Source organism: Macaca fascicularis, chromosome 16 (genome assembly GCF_037993035.2).
Source record: "Macaca fascicularis isolate 582-1 chromosome 16, T2T-MFA8v1.1".
NCBI classification, from domain to species: Eukaryota; Metazoa; Chordata; class Mammalia; order Primates; family Cercopithecidae; genus Macaca; species Macaca fascicularis.
The window spans coordinates 73,801,536-73,819,380 of record NC_088390.1 but is presented as its reverse complement, the minus strand read 5'-3'; the positions used below and the strand labels follow the sequence as shown (position 1 = coordinate 73,819,380).

The following is a 17,845-nucleotide window of genomic DNA, read 5'->3' as shown; positions in this document are numbered from 1 at the left end:
TAGCTGAGGCTACAGGCACCCGACACCACACCCAGCTACTTTTTGCATTTTTCGTACAGACAGGGTTTCACCATATTGACCAGGCTGGTCTCGAACTCCTGACCTCGTGTTCCACCCATCTTAGCTTTGCAAAGTGCTGGGATTACAGGCGTGAGCCACTGCGCCCGGCCCATCTTATTTTTTAAAGAGGGAGTTTAGTACTGACTCTTATATCAAAAGTAGCCAAATCCCTGGTATCACAGAAGAGATGGGGTTCTCACTATGTGGCCCAGGGTGGTCTCAAACTCCTAGGCTCAAGTGATCCTCCCGCCTTGACCTCCTAAAGTGCTGGGATTACAGGCATGAGCCACCAAGCCTGGCCTTCTTTAACCTCTGTGTTGTAGATGTGTAATGTTTTGGTAACAGTAAGGGTTAAATAAACACCTTTTGTCCCTAGTAGGAAAACGCTTCTCAGACTGGATTGAAACTCTTAAGACTAACATTTTTCTAGATACTTTTTTGGATAGTGTTCATGACAAACTGCTCCTTGAAAGTGACAGGACCATTGTACTATAAAATCTAATAAAGCCCAGGTCATTGGCTATAGGGAGTTGAAAGCTCTATTTGTAGATATCACTAACAGAATTGACAAGAATGAAAATGTTACACGGTTAAGGCCAGGCGCAGTGGCTCACGCCTGAAATCCCAGCACTCTGGGAGGCCAAGGCTGGCAGATCACGAGGTCAGGAGATTGAGATCATCCTGGCTAACACAGTGAAACCCCGTCTCTACTAAAAATACAAAAAATTAGCGGGGCGAGGTGGCGGGCGCCTGTAGTCCCAGCTACTCGGGAGGCTGAGGCAGGAGAATGGCGTGAACCCGGGAGGCAGGGGTTGCAGTGAGCCAAGATCACACCACTGCACTCCAGCCTGGGCGACAGAGCAAGACTCCGTCTCAAAAAACAAACAAACAAAACAAAAAACTGTATACTAAAAATGGTTTAAGATGGCAAATGTCATGTGTATTTTAACACATTTTTCTTCTTCTTCTTCTTTTTTTTTTGAGGTGGAGTCTTGCTCTGTAGCCCAGGCCGGCGTGCAGTGGCACGATCTTGGCTCACCGCAACCTCCGCCTCCTGGGTTCAAGCAATTCTCCTGCCTCAGCCTCCCGGCTAGCTGGGGTCACAGACATGCACCACCACGCCCAGCTAATTTTTTTGTAATTTTAGTAGAGACGGGGTTTCACCATGTTGGCCAACTCCTGACCATGGTTTCCAACTCCTGACCTCAAGTAATCCGCCTGCCTTGGGCTCCCGAAGTGCTAGGATTATAGGCGTAAGCCACCGCGCCCAGCCATTTTAACACATTTTTTAAAAAACAATAAACATTAATAAAAAACTCACCAGGATATACACATCCAATGAAGTGCAGTCCCCTTCAAATAGCTCCTTTTAGGTGATAACATGTTTATTTCAATAGTGCTGATACAAAGCAAAACATCTTTGAATCTCCCCTGGGGAATCTAGGGCAGGTTTAGGGGTGCTTTTTTCATTATTTTTAACATTCTTGATCATTTTGAATTTTGAAAAGTCTTTTAGAGTTCCAATTGCAAAATAATAACCGTGTTAAACTTAAAAATATTTATTTTAGCCAGGCGCAGTGGCTCACACCTATAATCCCAGCACTTTGGGAGGCCAAGGCTGGTAGATCACTTGCGCTTGGGAGTTTGAGACCAGCCTGGACAACATGGTGAGACCCTGGTCTCTGAAAAAAAAATTATTTTAGTCCACATGCAGTGTGACTATAAAACAATAATGTTAATCTGGCTGTGTGGTTTAGAAACTGGATCTGGAGGCACCGCTAGCAAAAGTGAGCTGGGGTTTTCCAAGGCGCAGGCATCTCAGATGGAAGGGTAAATATAAAACTCTGAATAGTACATTCTGATCATTTTTAATACCTTCCAATTTGCTTTACCTCCACCTGAAGAATTTTAAGTTTTCAACTAAATGTGCCAAAGACATGGTGCTGCTTGTGCGTTCCCATCATTTTCAGATACTAATTTTGAGAAACTCACAGGTGCTCATGAACTAACATCTCTGCTGATGACGCCTCTGAAAGCCAAAGGTTTTTACTGCCATTAAAAGGAATAATTTCCAAGAGTGTAGGGGTGGTTCTCTTTTTAGAGCACGAGCTACAAAACTTATTTGCAAAGAGGAATATGATTCATTTATCAGAGTTAAACTGAAGAATGTCACTTGGTTTAATACTTAGGTAAAATCGATCATTTGATGGGACATAAAATTTCTGGACCACTTTCTTCTGTTACTGGGACAGAACATCTACCTTTCCCTAATTATTTCCTTTGATAATCCTGAAGGGTTATTTAATCTCTAAGAAACTGAACTTTTTGGCCAGGCATGGTGGCTCACTCCTGTAATCCCAACACTTTGAGAGGCCGAGGTGAGCAGATTACCTGAGGTCAGGAGTTCGAGACCAGCCTGGCCAACATGGTGAAACCCCATCTCTACTAAAAATATAAAAATTAGCTGGGCGTGGCGGTGGGTACCTGTAATCCCAGCTACTCAGGAGGCTGAGGCAGGAGAATCGCTTGAACCCAGGAGGCAGAGGTTGCAGTGAGCGAAGATCATGCCACTGCACTCCAGCCTGGATGACAAAGTGAGACTCCATCTCAAAAATAAATAAATAAATACATAAACTAGTTATGTTCACATAAAAACACACAAACTAGTGCTCAGAAATACCTGGATCTGGCCTTAATGCAGCAAATATAATCAGAAACTGAATGTGTATGTATGTGTGTGTGTGTGTGTGTGTGTGTGTGTGTGTGTGTAAGATGACATGGGGCAGGGGAACAGTCTTTGGAGATAAGCAGCTTAGATTAACTACTTAAACAACATTATTATAGGGTATCATCAAATTACATTTGTTTGGCCAATCTTATTTATCTGGGTGATTCAGTCTGGGAAAGAAACAACACCCTAAAGATGGTCAGATATGATGCTAAAGGAATTAAAGAATGATGATTTTGGCCAGGAGTGGTGGCTCATGCCTGTAATCCCAGCACTTTGGAATGCCGAAGCAGGCGGATCACCCGAGGTCAGGAGCTCGAGACCAGCCTGGGTAACATGGTGAAACCCTGTCTTTATCAAAAATACAAAAATTAACTGGGCATGGTGGCATGTGCCTGTAATCCCAGCTACTCAGGAGACTGAGGTAGGAGAATCGCTTGAACCCAGGAAGCGGAGGTTGCAGTGAGCCAAGATCATGCATGCCACTGCACTCCAGCCTGGGTGACAAAGCGAGACTCTGCCTCAAAAAAAAAAAAAAAAAAAGAATGATGATTTTTTTTTTCCTTTGCTCAGGAATAAACAGGAATTCCAGAAGGTCAAACTTCACCCAAACTTAAAAAGATTAAAACACACACACACACACGCTAAAAAAAGTCATTGGATCAATCTGACCAAGAACTTACGCTGGCTACATGTTTAGATACATGAGTCGACTTCCACTAACGTCCGATGAGGAGTTAGTTTTAAGAGAGGCCCCTTTGTCAAAGTGCTGGGAAACAGAAGAATTAGTCACTTTAATGCTTGATGTCAAAGTCTTGGTGAGCTCTGGCTTCAGTATTACTAAGTCAACAAACAGTCTTGTATAATGTGGCTCAGGCAATCAGCCAGGAAGTGGTTGGTGACCCCAAACTCCTTCCTCCACTATGGTTTGCAAAACCGGTGGCCAAGACAGTGTGTCCTCTGCAGTGCAGCTCTCCTCTAACAATATGCCACCTGGGAGATTTGCCTAGCAGAACCTGGTGTGATTTTGCCATCCTAGACAGACACTATTGAGATGAGGCTTAAATAGCCAGTTAGCCACCCTCAGAATAAAGCACCTGATGGGAAGGCTTAAGGACATCTGCCAGACAAACATCAATAAGGCAAAGGACTTATGTGCCATGTGGAACCGTCTTCTCCTGAATGTGTATTCTGGGATTTATTCTGCTAACACGTGATTTCCCATTCAATGATCACAGAAAGCAGAGATATGCACCTGGAGCCAGAGCCAGCACAATCCTGGGTTCCTTCGGAAGCTGGTTCTTCTACTCATGATGGCCACAGCCTCCATGCCCTTGCGGGGACCCCTAAGCATCCTGAGCTCTGACAAGGAAGGTTCCTCAGACCCCTGCAACCCTGTAGCTGGCCTTAGGGCAGCTATTCAAGCCATGATTACTTTTTTCCCTCTAAGTATCATGTTCTGACCTAAATTGCAGTCATTCTGGTCCAAATCTGGTAGATTTTTTTCCCACACTGCTGCGGAAGAGAACCTCCTCCTCTGGAAAGCTAAATTCAAGACAACCAGAGCCATCTCAAGGACGGGGACTGTAAATTTTCAATTGACACAAATTCACATTCGGCACTCTCTGCCTCTCAATGGCTCTCTCTCTCCCTCTCTCTCTGAACATGGGTATCTATTCTGCTCAAACAAATCTGTAAGCACTTCTATTTCTAAAAAACAACAGCTTTGGCCGTGCATGGTGGCTCACGCCTGTAATCCCAGCATTTTGGGCAGCTGAGACGGGCAGATCACAAGGTCAGGAGTTTGAGACCATCCTGGCTAACAAGGTGACACCCCGTCTCTACTAAAAATACAAACAATTAGCCGGGCGTGATGGCACGCACCTGCAGTCCCAGCTACTCAGGAGGCTGAGGCAGGAGAATCGCTTGAACCCAGGAAGCGGAGGTTGCAGTGAGCCAAGATTGCGCCACTGCATTCCAGCCTGGGCAACAGAGTGAGACCCCATCTCAAAAAACAAAGCAAAACAAAACAACAACAACAAGCTTTATTGAGATGTACTTTACATACCAATTCAATGGTTCTTAATACACTTAACAGACCTGTGCAACCACGTCCATCATCTATTTTTATATGACAATAAAACCTCTCCAGTATCCTCTGGCCTAGATGCTCCAGGAGGGCAGGGATCTACCTGCCTTGTTAGCCACTCCAGGCCTAGCACCTGGCACAGAGCAGGAGTTCAATAAAGTATCTGTGAATGGATGTTTTCATGATGTCAACCTGGAACTTCCATAGCCCTCTTTTCCAGATTCAAGAAATAACTACTTCTCTAATTTAGCGAATCTTCCTAGGAGAGGCGGAATGGCCCTCAAGATACCCACTGACTGGTAAGCCCTTTTGGAAAAGCATCGAGAAGTCAGAGACAGCAAGTCAGAGATCTGAAGTTGCAGTAGAAGCTCCTGCTGGCCTTGCAAGAGCAAACTGCCATGTTGTGGAGAGGGCCACATGGCAGGACACGGCAGGTGGCCTCTAGGAGCGAGCCTCTAACTGATGGACTGTAAGGAATTGCATTCTGCCAACAACCACGTGAGCCCTGAAGACAACTCCAAGATCCAGAAAGAAAGGCAGCCTGGCTGACACCTTGATGTCTGCCTTATGAGACCCTGAGCAGAGAATCCAGCCATGCCACACCCAGACTTCTGACCCACAGAATTTGTGCACTCATAAATGGGTGTTGTTGTAAGCCACTGAGTTTGTGACCATTTGTAACATAGCAATAGAAAACTAATACATGGCCAGGCACGGTGGCTCACTTTGGGAGGCTAAGGCGGTTGGATCACCGGAGGTTAGGAGTTCAAGACCAGCCTGGCCTACATGGTGAAACCCTGTCTCTACCAAAAATACAAAATCAGCCAGGTGTGGTGGTGCTGGTCTGTAGTCCCAGCTACTAAGAAACCTGAGGCGGGAGGATTGCTTGAACCCGTGAGGCGGATGTTGCAGTGAGCTGAGATCATGCCACTGCACTCCAGCCTGGGTGACAGAGCAAGACTATGTCTCAAAGTAAAACAGAAAAGAGGCTGGGTGCAGTAGCTTATGCCTGTAATCCCAACACTTTGGGAGGCCAAGACAGGTGGATCACGAGGTCAGAAGTTCGCAGCCAGCCGGGCAAACATGGCGAAACCCCATCTCTACTAAAAATACAAAAATTAGCCAGGTGTGGTGGTGGGCACTTGTAATCCGGGAGGCTGAGGCAGAAGAATCGCTTGAAACCAGGAGGTAGAGGTTGCAGTGAGCTGAGATCAGGCCACTGCACTCCAGCCTGGGCAACAAGAGCAAGACTCCAAGGAAAAAAAAAACAGAAAAAGAAAAGAAAACTAATATACAAACTCCTCTGGGAGTTGGGAGGAAAGCAGTCTAATTACAATAACTCCTAAATATATATGACTGATTTCAAACTTCTCAGGGGTATCACTAAGAAATTTTAAAATAAGGATGTTTTAAATGCAAAAGATATCTCTAACTGGTAAAATTTCAGGCAGTATAGAAGTGAAAAAATATTAAACCTTTTACAGGAGACCATAGAGGATCAGGCTTCCTTAAATGGTTTCTGTTTTTCTCAGCTTCTTCCTATCCATTCATTCAGCAAATATTTACTATGTGTGGACCCTAAGTTTAAGCACCAGAGTTGCACTGTCCAGTATGGCAGCCACAAGCCACACGTGGTCCTTGAGCACTGCAGAGTGGCCAGTGCAAACTGGGATGCGTGTCCACGGAAAATACACACATGATTTCAAAGACTTAGTATGAAAAAAAATAAGTGAAAAAATTTTATCAGTATCTTCTCACGTGGATTACGTGTTGAAAAGATAACGATGGCAACAGATAACACAAGTAAACAAAATAAGTACAAATTGAGATAAATGCTCTGAAGGAATAAACAGGTGTGGAGAGGCAGATAATAGAGGATATAATTAGGGAGAGTATTAAGGAAAAGATGATTTTATTTTATATTTTATTTTGAGACAGAGTCTCGCTCTGTCAGCCAGGCTGGAGTGCAGCCTCGATCTCAGCTCACTGCAACTTCCACCTCCCGGGTTCAAGCAATTCTCCTGCCTCGGCCTCCCGAGTAGCTGGAATTACAGGCATGCACCATCACGCCCAGCTAATTTTTGTATTTTTAGTAGAGATGGGGTTTCACCATGTTGGCCAGGCTGGTCTTGAACTCCCGACCTCAAGTAACCTGTCGCCTTGGCACCCCAAAGTGCTGGGATTACAGGCGTGAGTCACTGTGCCTGGCCAGAGATTTAGATGGGGAAAAAGCTATTGTAGATGGAGTGTTCAGGAAACACGATGCTAAGGGTGTGATGTTTCCACTTGTAAACCCCATGAGTTTGGTATAAACTTTCAAGTTCTAACCCAGGACAGCAGCAGGGGCTGGGAGCATGAAAGGGCGATAAAAGGCAGGTTGGTCAGTTGCAGGCGACCACACTGCTCTACTCCCACTGGGGCCCATGTAAATGGCGCCCCCTGGCGGTGTGCAGCCCTGTGACACTGTTCGTTTGAATGATTTGGATGTTATTTGTAAATGAGAGGTTGCATAGTACAAAAAGTAAAGCTTCCAAGATGATTTTTCCAGACAACTCTACATTTTCCAGATACGATTGGTTCGCCCATTTTAATATTTATAATATATTTGTGCCTTATCCTCCTTGTAACCTATAAGAAAAATCTTCACTTGGGAATATACAAAATTCCTGATTTCTAGTCTGAAATTCTCCTTTTCCTCTCCCGGTGGGCTGAATTTGTTAAAGATACATAAAACCTTCTCAGTACAAGTTAGCTGATTTCTAGAACTCAGTCTGTTTCTCTGAACCGGGGCAAAAGTGTTACCTAGTTTTCAAAAAAAGTTTTCAGACTTGCCTAACACTACAGACCTCCAGGCAACAGAAAACAGGCCAAAGCCCACACAAGCCAGCCAGGGTGCTGCAATCTCACTCAGGCCGCTAAAGCAATCAATCTAGATGTACTTTTCCAGTAATTACTGCTCCTGAAAAACACATTTACTGCCTGTCATTGTGCATACACTTTCACATTTTTAAAAATCCAAAACGTTGTGATTTCCCACTCCCTATCCCATACCTACACATCCCTGGCAGAGGGGAAGCTCTTAAAGAGGTTGAATGTTTAAACTATATTAATTTATTTTAGGTTGGGCGCAGTGGTTCACACCTGTAATCCCAGCACTCTGGGAGGGCGAGGCGGTTGGATCACCTGAGGTTAGGAGTTTGAGACCAGCCTAGACAACATGGTGAAACCCCATCTCTACTAAAAATACAAAAATTAGCTGGGCGTACTGGCAGGCGCCTGTAATCCCAGCTACTCGGGAGGCTGAAGTAGGCAGGAGAATCGCTTGAAACCTGGGAGGCGGAGGTTGCAGTGAGCCGAGATAGTGCCACTGCACTCCAGCCTGGGCGACAAGAGCAAAACTCCGTCTCAAAATAAATAAATAAAGTATATTAATTTATTTTAATGCCTACAATAAATAATATTCTCCAGTGACCTGAAACAACAGCCTTACTGAAATGAATATTATTCGCTTTGCTTTGGAATATCAGTCACACTCATGCAATCAGACACAAGGTTTCTAAATTGACTTAAGAGCCTTAGGAACTTCCTCCATATCACAATAAGAAAAAGCAAAAGTTAATTACTACCTACTTTTAACCAGGGTTTTGTTAACAATAGTTTGCTTCCCTGATCCCTGTATCCGTTTCCTGTGCCAGGTACTTCCACCCAAGTCACTGGGAAAATGTAGCTTCTTTCATGGACAGAGTCAATTTCACTGACCAGCCAGGAGGACAGCATCTGCTCCTTGTCTGTTCCATTAGTGTTGAAAGGTTTGCACAAATCTATTTACCCGCCCTCCTTTCCCTGTGCCCTTTATGACAAAAAAAAAAAAAAAAAAAAAATGGAGCTTTGCCAGACAGCTAGGCAAACCTCCACTGTCCCCTGGCTGTGGAACTGTGTCTGGAGTTGGTTCCTTCTGGTGGGTTTTTGGTCTGGCTGACTTCAAGAATGAAGCTGCGGACCTTTGCCCTGCGTGTTACAGCTCTTAAAGGTGGTGCGGACCCAAAGAGTGGACAGCAGCAAGATTTATTGTGAACCATGAAAGAACAAAGGTTCCACAGCCTGGAAGGTTCCACAGCCTGGAAGGAGGGGGGGCGCTGCTTTTATTCCCTTATTTGTCCCAGCCCATGTCCTGCTGATCGGTACATTTTACAGAGTGCTGATTGGTCCATTTTAGAGAGCACTGATTGGTCCATTTTACAAACCTCTAGCTAGCCAAAGAGAGCTGATTGGTACGTTTTTGCAGGGTGCTGATTAGCGCATTTTACAAACCTCTAGCTAGCTACAGAATGCTGATTAGTGCACTTTACAATCCTAGCTACAGAGTGCCGATTGGTGCGTTTTACAATCCTCTTGTAAGACAGAAAAGTTCTCCAAGTCTGCACCCCACCCAGAAGTCCAGCTGGCTTCACCTCTCAGAACAAGCCAATGAAACTACCTGGATCAGAAATCACACACATGATGCTGACCTTGGTCCCTTCTCAACAGAAAATTTAAAATAAAATAAAACAACTTCTCAATATCGTGCTCATTCTTGAGAAAACTTTTTATAGAATTATCTTATTCAGAATAAAATTTTTACACCAGACAAGGAAAACATTTTCCAAATTAGGTTTATGAGAAACCTTGGGGAAAGTCTGTGAGATTAATCCAAGGAGTCTTTATCCTTTATATTCAGAGGTATTGACGCCAGCAGCAAACTTAAAATCTCTTCCTTTCAATAATTTCTGCCTGGATATGTTTGCAGATGCATTTCAGGAAAATGGTTTAAAGCAGAGAACAAGGAGCACTGTTCGGCATTTTGGCATTTCCATTCATGTCATTCCAGAGGCGGCACCACCCTGATCCCAAATCTGTTCTCAGAAATGTGCGCAAGAAAACTCTCCAGGGACCCTGGGGGAGCCTGGATGAAGTGCACTGGCTCCCTGCCAGGGCAAAGAACAAAATAATATTCTGTAAGAAAAAGTTGTTTTTCTTTTCTTTCCTTTCTTTCTCTTTTCTTGGAGCAGAGGCAAGTGTTTCTATTTTTCTGCATTGTGCACCAAATCCCTCAAGACCACAAATCAATCCCTAAAAGTATACATATTAATGTTAATGCAGTCAGAACAGGAACTGTTGAACAAGAACTGATTTGTTTGTTTGTTTGTTTGTTTTTGTTTTTTTGAGACAGACTTTCGCTCTTGTTACCCAGGCTGGAGTGCAATGGTACAATCTCGGCTCACTGCAATCTCCACCTCCCAGGTTCAAGCAATTCTCCTACCTCAGCCTCCCAAGTAGCTGGGATTACAGGCATGCACCACCATGCCTGACTAATTTTGTATTTTCAGTAGGCACGGGGTTTCTCCATGTTGGTCAGGCCGGTCTCGAACTCCCGACCTCAGGTGATCCACCCGCCTCGGCCTCCCAAAGTGCTGGGATTACAGGCATGAGCCACTGCACCCAGCCAAAACGGTTAAACAGTACAGAAAGCAATGAAAATGAAAGGATTCCTGCCTTAGATAATATTAGGATGTGCTTAGCGTCTCTTGAGAGATGCTCATTTTACTAACAAGTACCTCTGGGGTGAGGGTGGTAGGTGCAGGGTGATCTTCAGATTGTGCTCCAAGGAGCCTCCTTGGTGAGCAGGTCGTTCACTGAGACCAAGGAGTGGCTGGCAGAGGAGGCGAGCCACCCTTCCAATAGGCTCCAATGGAACCTCCGCTAAGCACATAGGGTCGGAGTCCCCAGCCACCTTCTACTAGAGACTAGAGCCAGTGTACCTGCTTTACACGTGGGTCCTCAGGAGAATATTTTCTTCCAGCAAGGTATCTCAGAGGAGGGAGAATTCCATACAGTAGAACAGCCTTGAGCCTTAAATCAGACCTGGTTCTAGCCTAAAGTTTGTCAATGAGGTAGACAGCTTAATTGCACCTTCTACAGGTCTAGACTTCATCATAAAATGAAATGGCTCACTAGGCGTGAACTCTCAGGAGTTCGAGACCAGCCTGACCAACATGGTGAAACCCTGTCTCTACTAAAAACACAAAAATTAGCCGGCTGGGGTGGTGCACGCCAGTAATCCCTGCTATTCTGGAGGCTGAGGTAGGAGAATCTCTGGAACTCAGGAGGCAGAGGTTTCAGTGAGCCAAGATTGCACCACTGCACTGCAGTCTGGGTAATAGAGCGAGACTCCATCTCAAAAGTAAATAAATAAATAAATGGCTCAATTATAAATCATCTGCAATATTCCTTCTAGGTCTAAAACTCTAGAATCAGCCAGGGGCAGTGGCTCGTGCCTGTAATCCCAGCACTTTGGGAGCCCAACGTGGGCGGATCGCCTGGGGTCAGGAGTTCGAGACAAGTCTGACCAACATGGTGAAACCCCTTCTCTACTAAAAATACAAAAAATTAGTCAGGAGTGATGGTGGGCACCTGCAATCCCAGCTACTTGGGAGGCTGAGGCAGGAGAATTGCTTGAAACCAGGAGGTGGAGGTTGCAGTGAGCCGAAATTATCCCACTGCACTCCAGCCTGGGCCACAGAGCGAGATTACGGCTCAAAAAAAGAAACAAACAAAAACTCTAGAATCTATGTCTACCGCTACCAAATGTTTCAAATGAAGATAATGACAACTTTCTCTCTATAGCAACTCTCAGTTCTCAGGAACTTTTCCTGTTCATACCTTTCCAACAGGCTTATATTGAGTTCAGAGACCCCTACATTTAACACAAACGAGGAACTATTCCAATGAAATGTTTTAATTAAAATTAATCTGTGGAATGTTACTTTTACTAATTGTTTACTCTGAAATTAATGTCTAAAACACACACACACACACACACCCGAAAAACCCCACCAACACTCTATTCTAGACAGTAGCTCAGCTTTATTTTCTTGATCTCCCAGAGATGTTCTTTTTTCCTGGAACTAGGGAACATTTTATGTGTTAAAATAAAGTAGTAGAGAAATAGTAGACGCCAGTACCATCTATAGCAAGTCAAAAGTCCTCTGATTTTTCATTTATTTGATAGTGCTGACTTTATCTGTTTTCAAGAAATGTTTTTCCTTTTGCTGGATTAAATACTAGTGACAGGTAAAAAGCAGAGTAAGCAACAACAAATAATGGGTTTCACCATGCTCTCCTCCTGGCTTGCCTATTAACTAGCTGTGTGGCCTGGAGCACATTACCTAACCTTTCTGAATCTCAATGTATTCATCTGCAAAATATGGATAATAACACACCAGTGCCACTAATGCTCCACCGCCCACCACCACCAGAGGGTTAAATGAGGGAGAAGGGATAAGGCCAGGCACAAGAAGCAGGCAAAGTATGGGTTCTCTCACTGACTCTTCGAAGCATAAGCATTTGCTTCATTTTCAAAAGTATGGACACTGCTACCAATGAACTCTGGTGATTAAACAGAAACAAGTTCTAGAAGATCCATGTAGGTTGAATCAGTCCAGAGCCAACCAAGAGTGGAAGCAAAAGTTAGGCTCCCAGGCCGGGCACAGTGGCTTATGCCTGTAATCCCAGCACTTTTTTTTTTTTTTTTTTTGAGACGGAGTCTTGCTCTGTCTCCCAGGCTAGAGTGCAGTGGCGTGATCTTGGCTCATTGCAAGCTCCGACTCCCGGGTTCGTGCCATTCTCCCACCTCAGCCTCCCAAGTAGCTGGGACTACAGGAACCTGCCACCATGCCTGCTTAATTTTTTTGTATTTTTAGTATTTTTTTGTATTTTTAGTTTCACCATGTTAGCCAGGATGGTCTCGATCTCCTGACCTCGTGATCTGCCCACCTCGGCCTCCCAAAATGCTGGGATTATAGGCGTGAGTCACTGTGCCCGGCAATCCCAGCACTTTAAGAGGCCGAGGCAGGAGGATCACTGAAGCCCAGGAGTTCAAGACCAGCCTGGGCAACATAGCAAGTCCCTGTCTCTACAAAAGTAAAAAAATTGGCAGCACACACCTGTTGTCCCAGCTACTCAGGAGGCTGAGGTGGGAGGATCACTTGAGCCCAGGAGATGGAGGCAGAAGTGAACCAGGATCACACCACTGCACTCCAGCCTGGGTGACAGAGCAAGACCCTGTCTCGAAAGGAAAAAAAAAGTTAGGCTTCCAAAGTTTACCTAAACATCTTCTTTGAAGAAACTCAAGTTGCTTCCTCATTTTCAATGTTAAGGTCAGTGTAAAAGGGGATGGTGGAGACTGTGGAATTTACTATCAGTTCTGACTTTAGGGGTTTAACATCTGGCAAACTAGGCCTCATGTCTTCATTCATCATCAGATTTAGCTAATCTGAATCCTTTTAATTGGAAACATCTATTAATCTAAATTGCCCTCCTGCTTCTCTGACAAAGCAGAAAATGACTTCAGAATATGAACCTTACAGAAACTGAATCATACTTTAGCCAAAATGAATTATACATTAAAGAATTTATAATTATATTACAGGTGGAGTCTGATGAGTCTGATTTTGTTGGCCAATTAAGAAAGGAAGGGCTGGCCGGGTGCAGTGGCTCATGCCTGTAATCCCAGCACCTTGGGAGGCTGAGGCAGGCGGATCACCTGAGGTCAGGCATTCAAGACCAGCCTGGCAAACATGGCGAAACCTCATCTCTACTAAAACTACAAAAATTAGCCAGGCGTGGTGGCAGGCACCTATAATCCCAGCTACTCAGGAGGCTGAGGCAGAAGAATTGCTTGCATCTGGGTGGTGGAGGTTGCAGTGAGCTGAGATCTCGACATTGCACCCCACCCTGGGCAACATAGCAAGGTTCCATCTCAAAAAAACAAAAAAGAAAAGAAAAAAGGAAGGAAGGAAGGACGGACGGACGGACGGAAGGAAGGGCCTCCACCTATATCATTCAAATGTAATTACCCCATGTTATACCTGTGGATATTTCGGTACAAAAACAAAAGTGGGAAAAGCATCTGCCTGAGTGTTTCAGAAAGCCTGAAAAGGGAACTAACTAGGATAAAGAGATTTTGTAGGTAGTAGAGAAGCTTCTAGAACTGGTTCTTTTCTTGATTATCACCTGCAATTTTCTGTGTATTCCATGCAGTCCCAACATTGCTCCTAGAATCCAAACTCATATCAAAAAACAAGGTCATTAGGAGATAGAGTAGAGGGATCCACGCCTCCCAGGTGAATTACTCTAGCTCAACTGCCCAGAAGGTGGGACGATATCCACCTTTTCTGGAAAGACCTATTAACCAGTCCCATTCATTTGCCTTTCGCTTTCTCCACAAAGCTATGTCCTGCTTCTCCACTTACAAGGTCATATGCAACTTGAATCTCTGTCTACCCATCTGGCATCCACCCTTCCAGACCCTACTTAAATGCTACCTCCTCAAATGCCAAAGAACTCCAAAACTCGGTTGATCATTCTGGTGGAAGCTGATCTCTCCCTCCTTGGCAGCCTGTGTACCCCTGATGCGTTTTGTAAACTTGCAGCTACTTTGATTTTGTCTTGGATTGTACTTGGGTCTTGCCTTAACCCTTGGTCCAGATGGCAAATACGGACAGCCCCTGTGAGCACAGCCACGTTCTCAGTTAAGGATCTTTTTCTCTCCCAAAGCGCATCGCCCCTCTCACCAAGTGGTGGCTCAATAACATATCTGATAGTTTCAAGGCACCAGATTTAAATATAAAGACGGTGTGGGTGGCTGATTTCATGTGTGTTGCCACACCAAACCATACTAGTGAGTTTCACGTTGCCGTGCTTGGCTTTGGGCTCCCTCGCTGTCCCTGGACAGAGGCGCTCAGCAGTCGTGAAATCACCACAAAGGTGGGCAGGAAGAAGGGGAAGAAAGGGAAGCCAGGGCTGGAATAATCCAGTCTGAGTCACCACTTCCTGAATGCTGGGGCTCGTGGCTTCGCAGGTTCGGGAAAAGGGCAGCAAAGCCGCGCTTGGAGGACGAGCCCCCGCCCCGCGCCCGGCGCCCCCAGCCGGCAGCCGCTGCCCCGGCACCACGTGCTGGAGCGCCCTCCTGTGGCCGCGTCGCAGCCTCAGCCGCTCCCGGCTCGCGGGCCGACCACGCTCCCCGCGGCGGAAGAAATAAGAGACGCAGAAAGTTTCCGAGCCAGGCGGTTTGCGAAAGGACAGAGCCGGGTCCCGAGCCTCGAAGGGCGGACGTGCCGGGAGCGGCGCCCAAGACCGCGGCGACGGCGACAAGTCGGGCCCCGCAGGGACCTCCCCCAAGGGCTCCGAGGTGCCCCCCGCGGGGCTCTGGGCGTGCAGATCCCGAGGGCGCAAGGCTCCTCCTTGCACCCCGACCTGACCGCAGAGGGCGGGGAGGGGAAGATGGGCCCACGGCCAGGACGGGGTGCCCCCCAAACCCTAGCTACAGCGCGCGCCGGGGGCTCTTGGGTTTGCTTTATTCGTTTTCTTATTTGGAAGGAGGGGGCGCACCCACTCCCTTTGGCTCATTGTGATCCCCAACAGTCTGGATTCTGGGCGCCCCCAAAGAGCCCACCCGGAGTCCGCCGCCCCACCCAACGCCGCCCTCCCCCGCTGGGGTGACAAGTGGAAGCCGCAAATCCCCTTCCTCCTCTCCTCCAGCCTTCGGGCTTGCGGGGTAACGTCCACCTGGGTTTCCTGCCGCTAGCCCGGGGCTCGCCGGCCAGGAGGCGGCGGCGGCGGCGGCGGTCCCGGAGCGGGCGAGGCCGGGCCGGGCGCGGCGCTTACCTCGTCTACGGTGAGCGGCATGCAGATCCGGTACTCTTTCAGCAGCATGGTCCTGCCGGCCGCGGATCCCCGGGGCGGGAAGCTGGGGGCGCCCTCCAGACCAGCAAGGCTGCCGCCCAGGCGCAGGGCAGGGCGCCCGGAGCCCAGCGCTCGTAGCCGGCGGGCGAAGCAGCCCCCGCGGCAAGCTCAGCTCCTGGCTTCCTCCTCTCCGCCCCAGAGCATGTCAGGGTTTGGGTCCGGGTGTTCGCAGCTCCTCCGCCTCCTCCCTCGCCGAGGCCGGTCCTCCCAGAACGCGGTGTTGCAAAGTCAGAGAGGTAGGGAGGGAGACCCGCTGGTGACGGCTCTGCTCGGCAGCCCAGGGTGGTAGGAGCGGCCGCCAGATCAGGACATGCCCGGCAGCGAGCGAGGGAGGAAAAAAGAGAGATTTCCAAAAATTAAAACGAATGCACAAAAGTCACCCGCTCGATCCGCCTCCGAAAGCAGAAGGGAACCTGGCGAACCCCCTCCTCCGGCGGGTCTGCCCGATGCTAATGTCACCAGGAACACATTGCAGCCGGAGCCGGAGATGCTGACTTTCCAGACAAAGGCTCGATCGGCTCCTCTCCGCGGGCGGTAAACAAGATTTCCTGCTCTTTTTAGGGCCGGTCCCCGCGCCGCTCCGGGGCTCGGCTCGGGGAGAAAAGGGAAGCCGCCGCTCGGCTCTGCCCGGCTGGGGCCCCGGGCGCCTCCAACCTCAGCTCGCGGCTGCTAGGGGCGGGCGGGAGGAAGCTGGCGCCTTCCGCGCGCGTCCCCTCCCCCGAGTCCCTTGGCTCCCCGGGCGCCGTGCGTGCCCGCGAGTTTGCAGCCACCTCGCCGGGGCCGGAGCGTCCGCGCCGATGCAGTGTGCCTGGGCCCGGGAGGTGGGTGCGGGAAGAGCGAGCGCGAGCAAGGCTGACATCAGCAGCGGCCGCGGCGGGGAGGGTAGCCCCATCCGGCCAATGGGGAAATGGCAAAGAATGTGGAGGATTTAAACAAAACAGCATGTCTCTGCCAGACGGCGGGGCTGCTCCGGAGCGGAGCCCGGCCGGCGCTGGGGAGGCTCGGGCAGAGGGGCTTCCCTCGGCTCCTTTGCCCTTTGAATCCGCTCTCCATTGTGCCCTGAGTGCCGCCGAGCTCCATCCAGCCCCTCTGGGCAGTTTCTGATCCCCTGACCCTAGGGACAAGTCACCAATGCCCACCACCTATGTGTGGTCCAGTAAGCAAGTCCAGGGCTGGAGAGGCAATGGGTGGGATTTGGGAACAAACCCTTGCCTGGTTTCAGAGGAGAGATCCTGGAAAACTGGGAAGTGCAGCCGTGTGAATGGAAATGAAGTACAAACAGGGGGAGGGAACAACCAGAGAGCACATGAACCCCACGTAGCCTGTTACCTCGCCTGGCCCGGCTCTGCAATCTTTCTGCAGATTGTGCAGGCTCCGCACAGCAGAAAGAAAGAGTAGGTTTTCGTATTCGCACTCCTAAGTTCAAAAAGTCACAGTGAAATGTCAATGAAAATGCCTGGAGTGTTGCTATTTCATCCATATTAAACAGATCCCTCATTTTAACCACAAGAAGCACATTCTTCAGTTACTCAGGAAGCAGCATGGAACTGCTGAAGTCTGTTTTTCATTTGTCTGGTATTTTTCAGCTTGTTTTTATGAAAACTTGCCGGATGAAAAATGCATCAGTTGCCTGTATGAGAATAACCTGTAAGCGTTATCTTTTCTCCGGAAAATCTTCATGCTCTGAGGTCCTGAGGCTAGAACTTGGATCGGGATGCAGATGCCTCAATATAGAATTTTGAATTGTGATTAATAAGTAATTAACCAATATGACGATGATGGGCTTGTGGCAAAAGTCATCCAGAGGGCTGGAGAGAATGTATAACTGTGTTAACTGATACAAACCCTCCTAGGAAAATGATACCCTGTATCCAGCTTATATTTTAGTGGAAACTATTTTCCAGATAAATGCTTTCCAGAGTTGGCTCAGAAATATTCACAGCAACTAATTAAAGCTAAACCAAATTCCTCGAGGTGGAAAATCTAAATCTGACACTGCAGTGTTGAATAATAACACATTGGAAGGCTGTGATATGGAAAGAAACTCAAGCTGTTTTTCCTTTTTTTTTTTTTTTTTTTTTTTTTGCTTCTTACTTGAAAACAAATGGAAGACCTAATAATCTTCCCAGAGGCAGGAAGGCAAGGGATTGGCTAGCCCCACATACGCATTCACATAGGACATCGGG

General features: G+C 47.4%; 1 protein-coding gene across 1 annotated transcript in view; it reads right to left on the bottom strand.

The window, feature by feature from the left end:
- The window catches only part of PITPNC1 (phosphatidylinositol transfer protein cytoplasmic 1), a 316,307-nt gene extending 299,842 nt beyond the window's left edge, over positions 1–16,465 (bottom strand). The window contains exon 1 of the mRNA XM_005584753.5: positions 15,582–16,465. Within this exon, the coding sequence (XP_005584810.2) occupies positions 15,582–15,629 (48 nt within the window). The 5' untranslated portion in view covers positions 15,630–16,465. The remainder of the gene's footprint in view (positions 1–15,581) is intronic.
- Between the last annotated feature and the right edge of the window lie 1,380 nt (positions 16,466–17,845).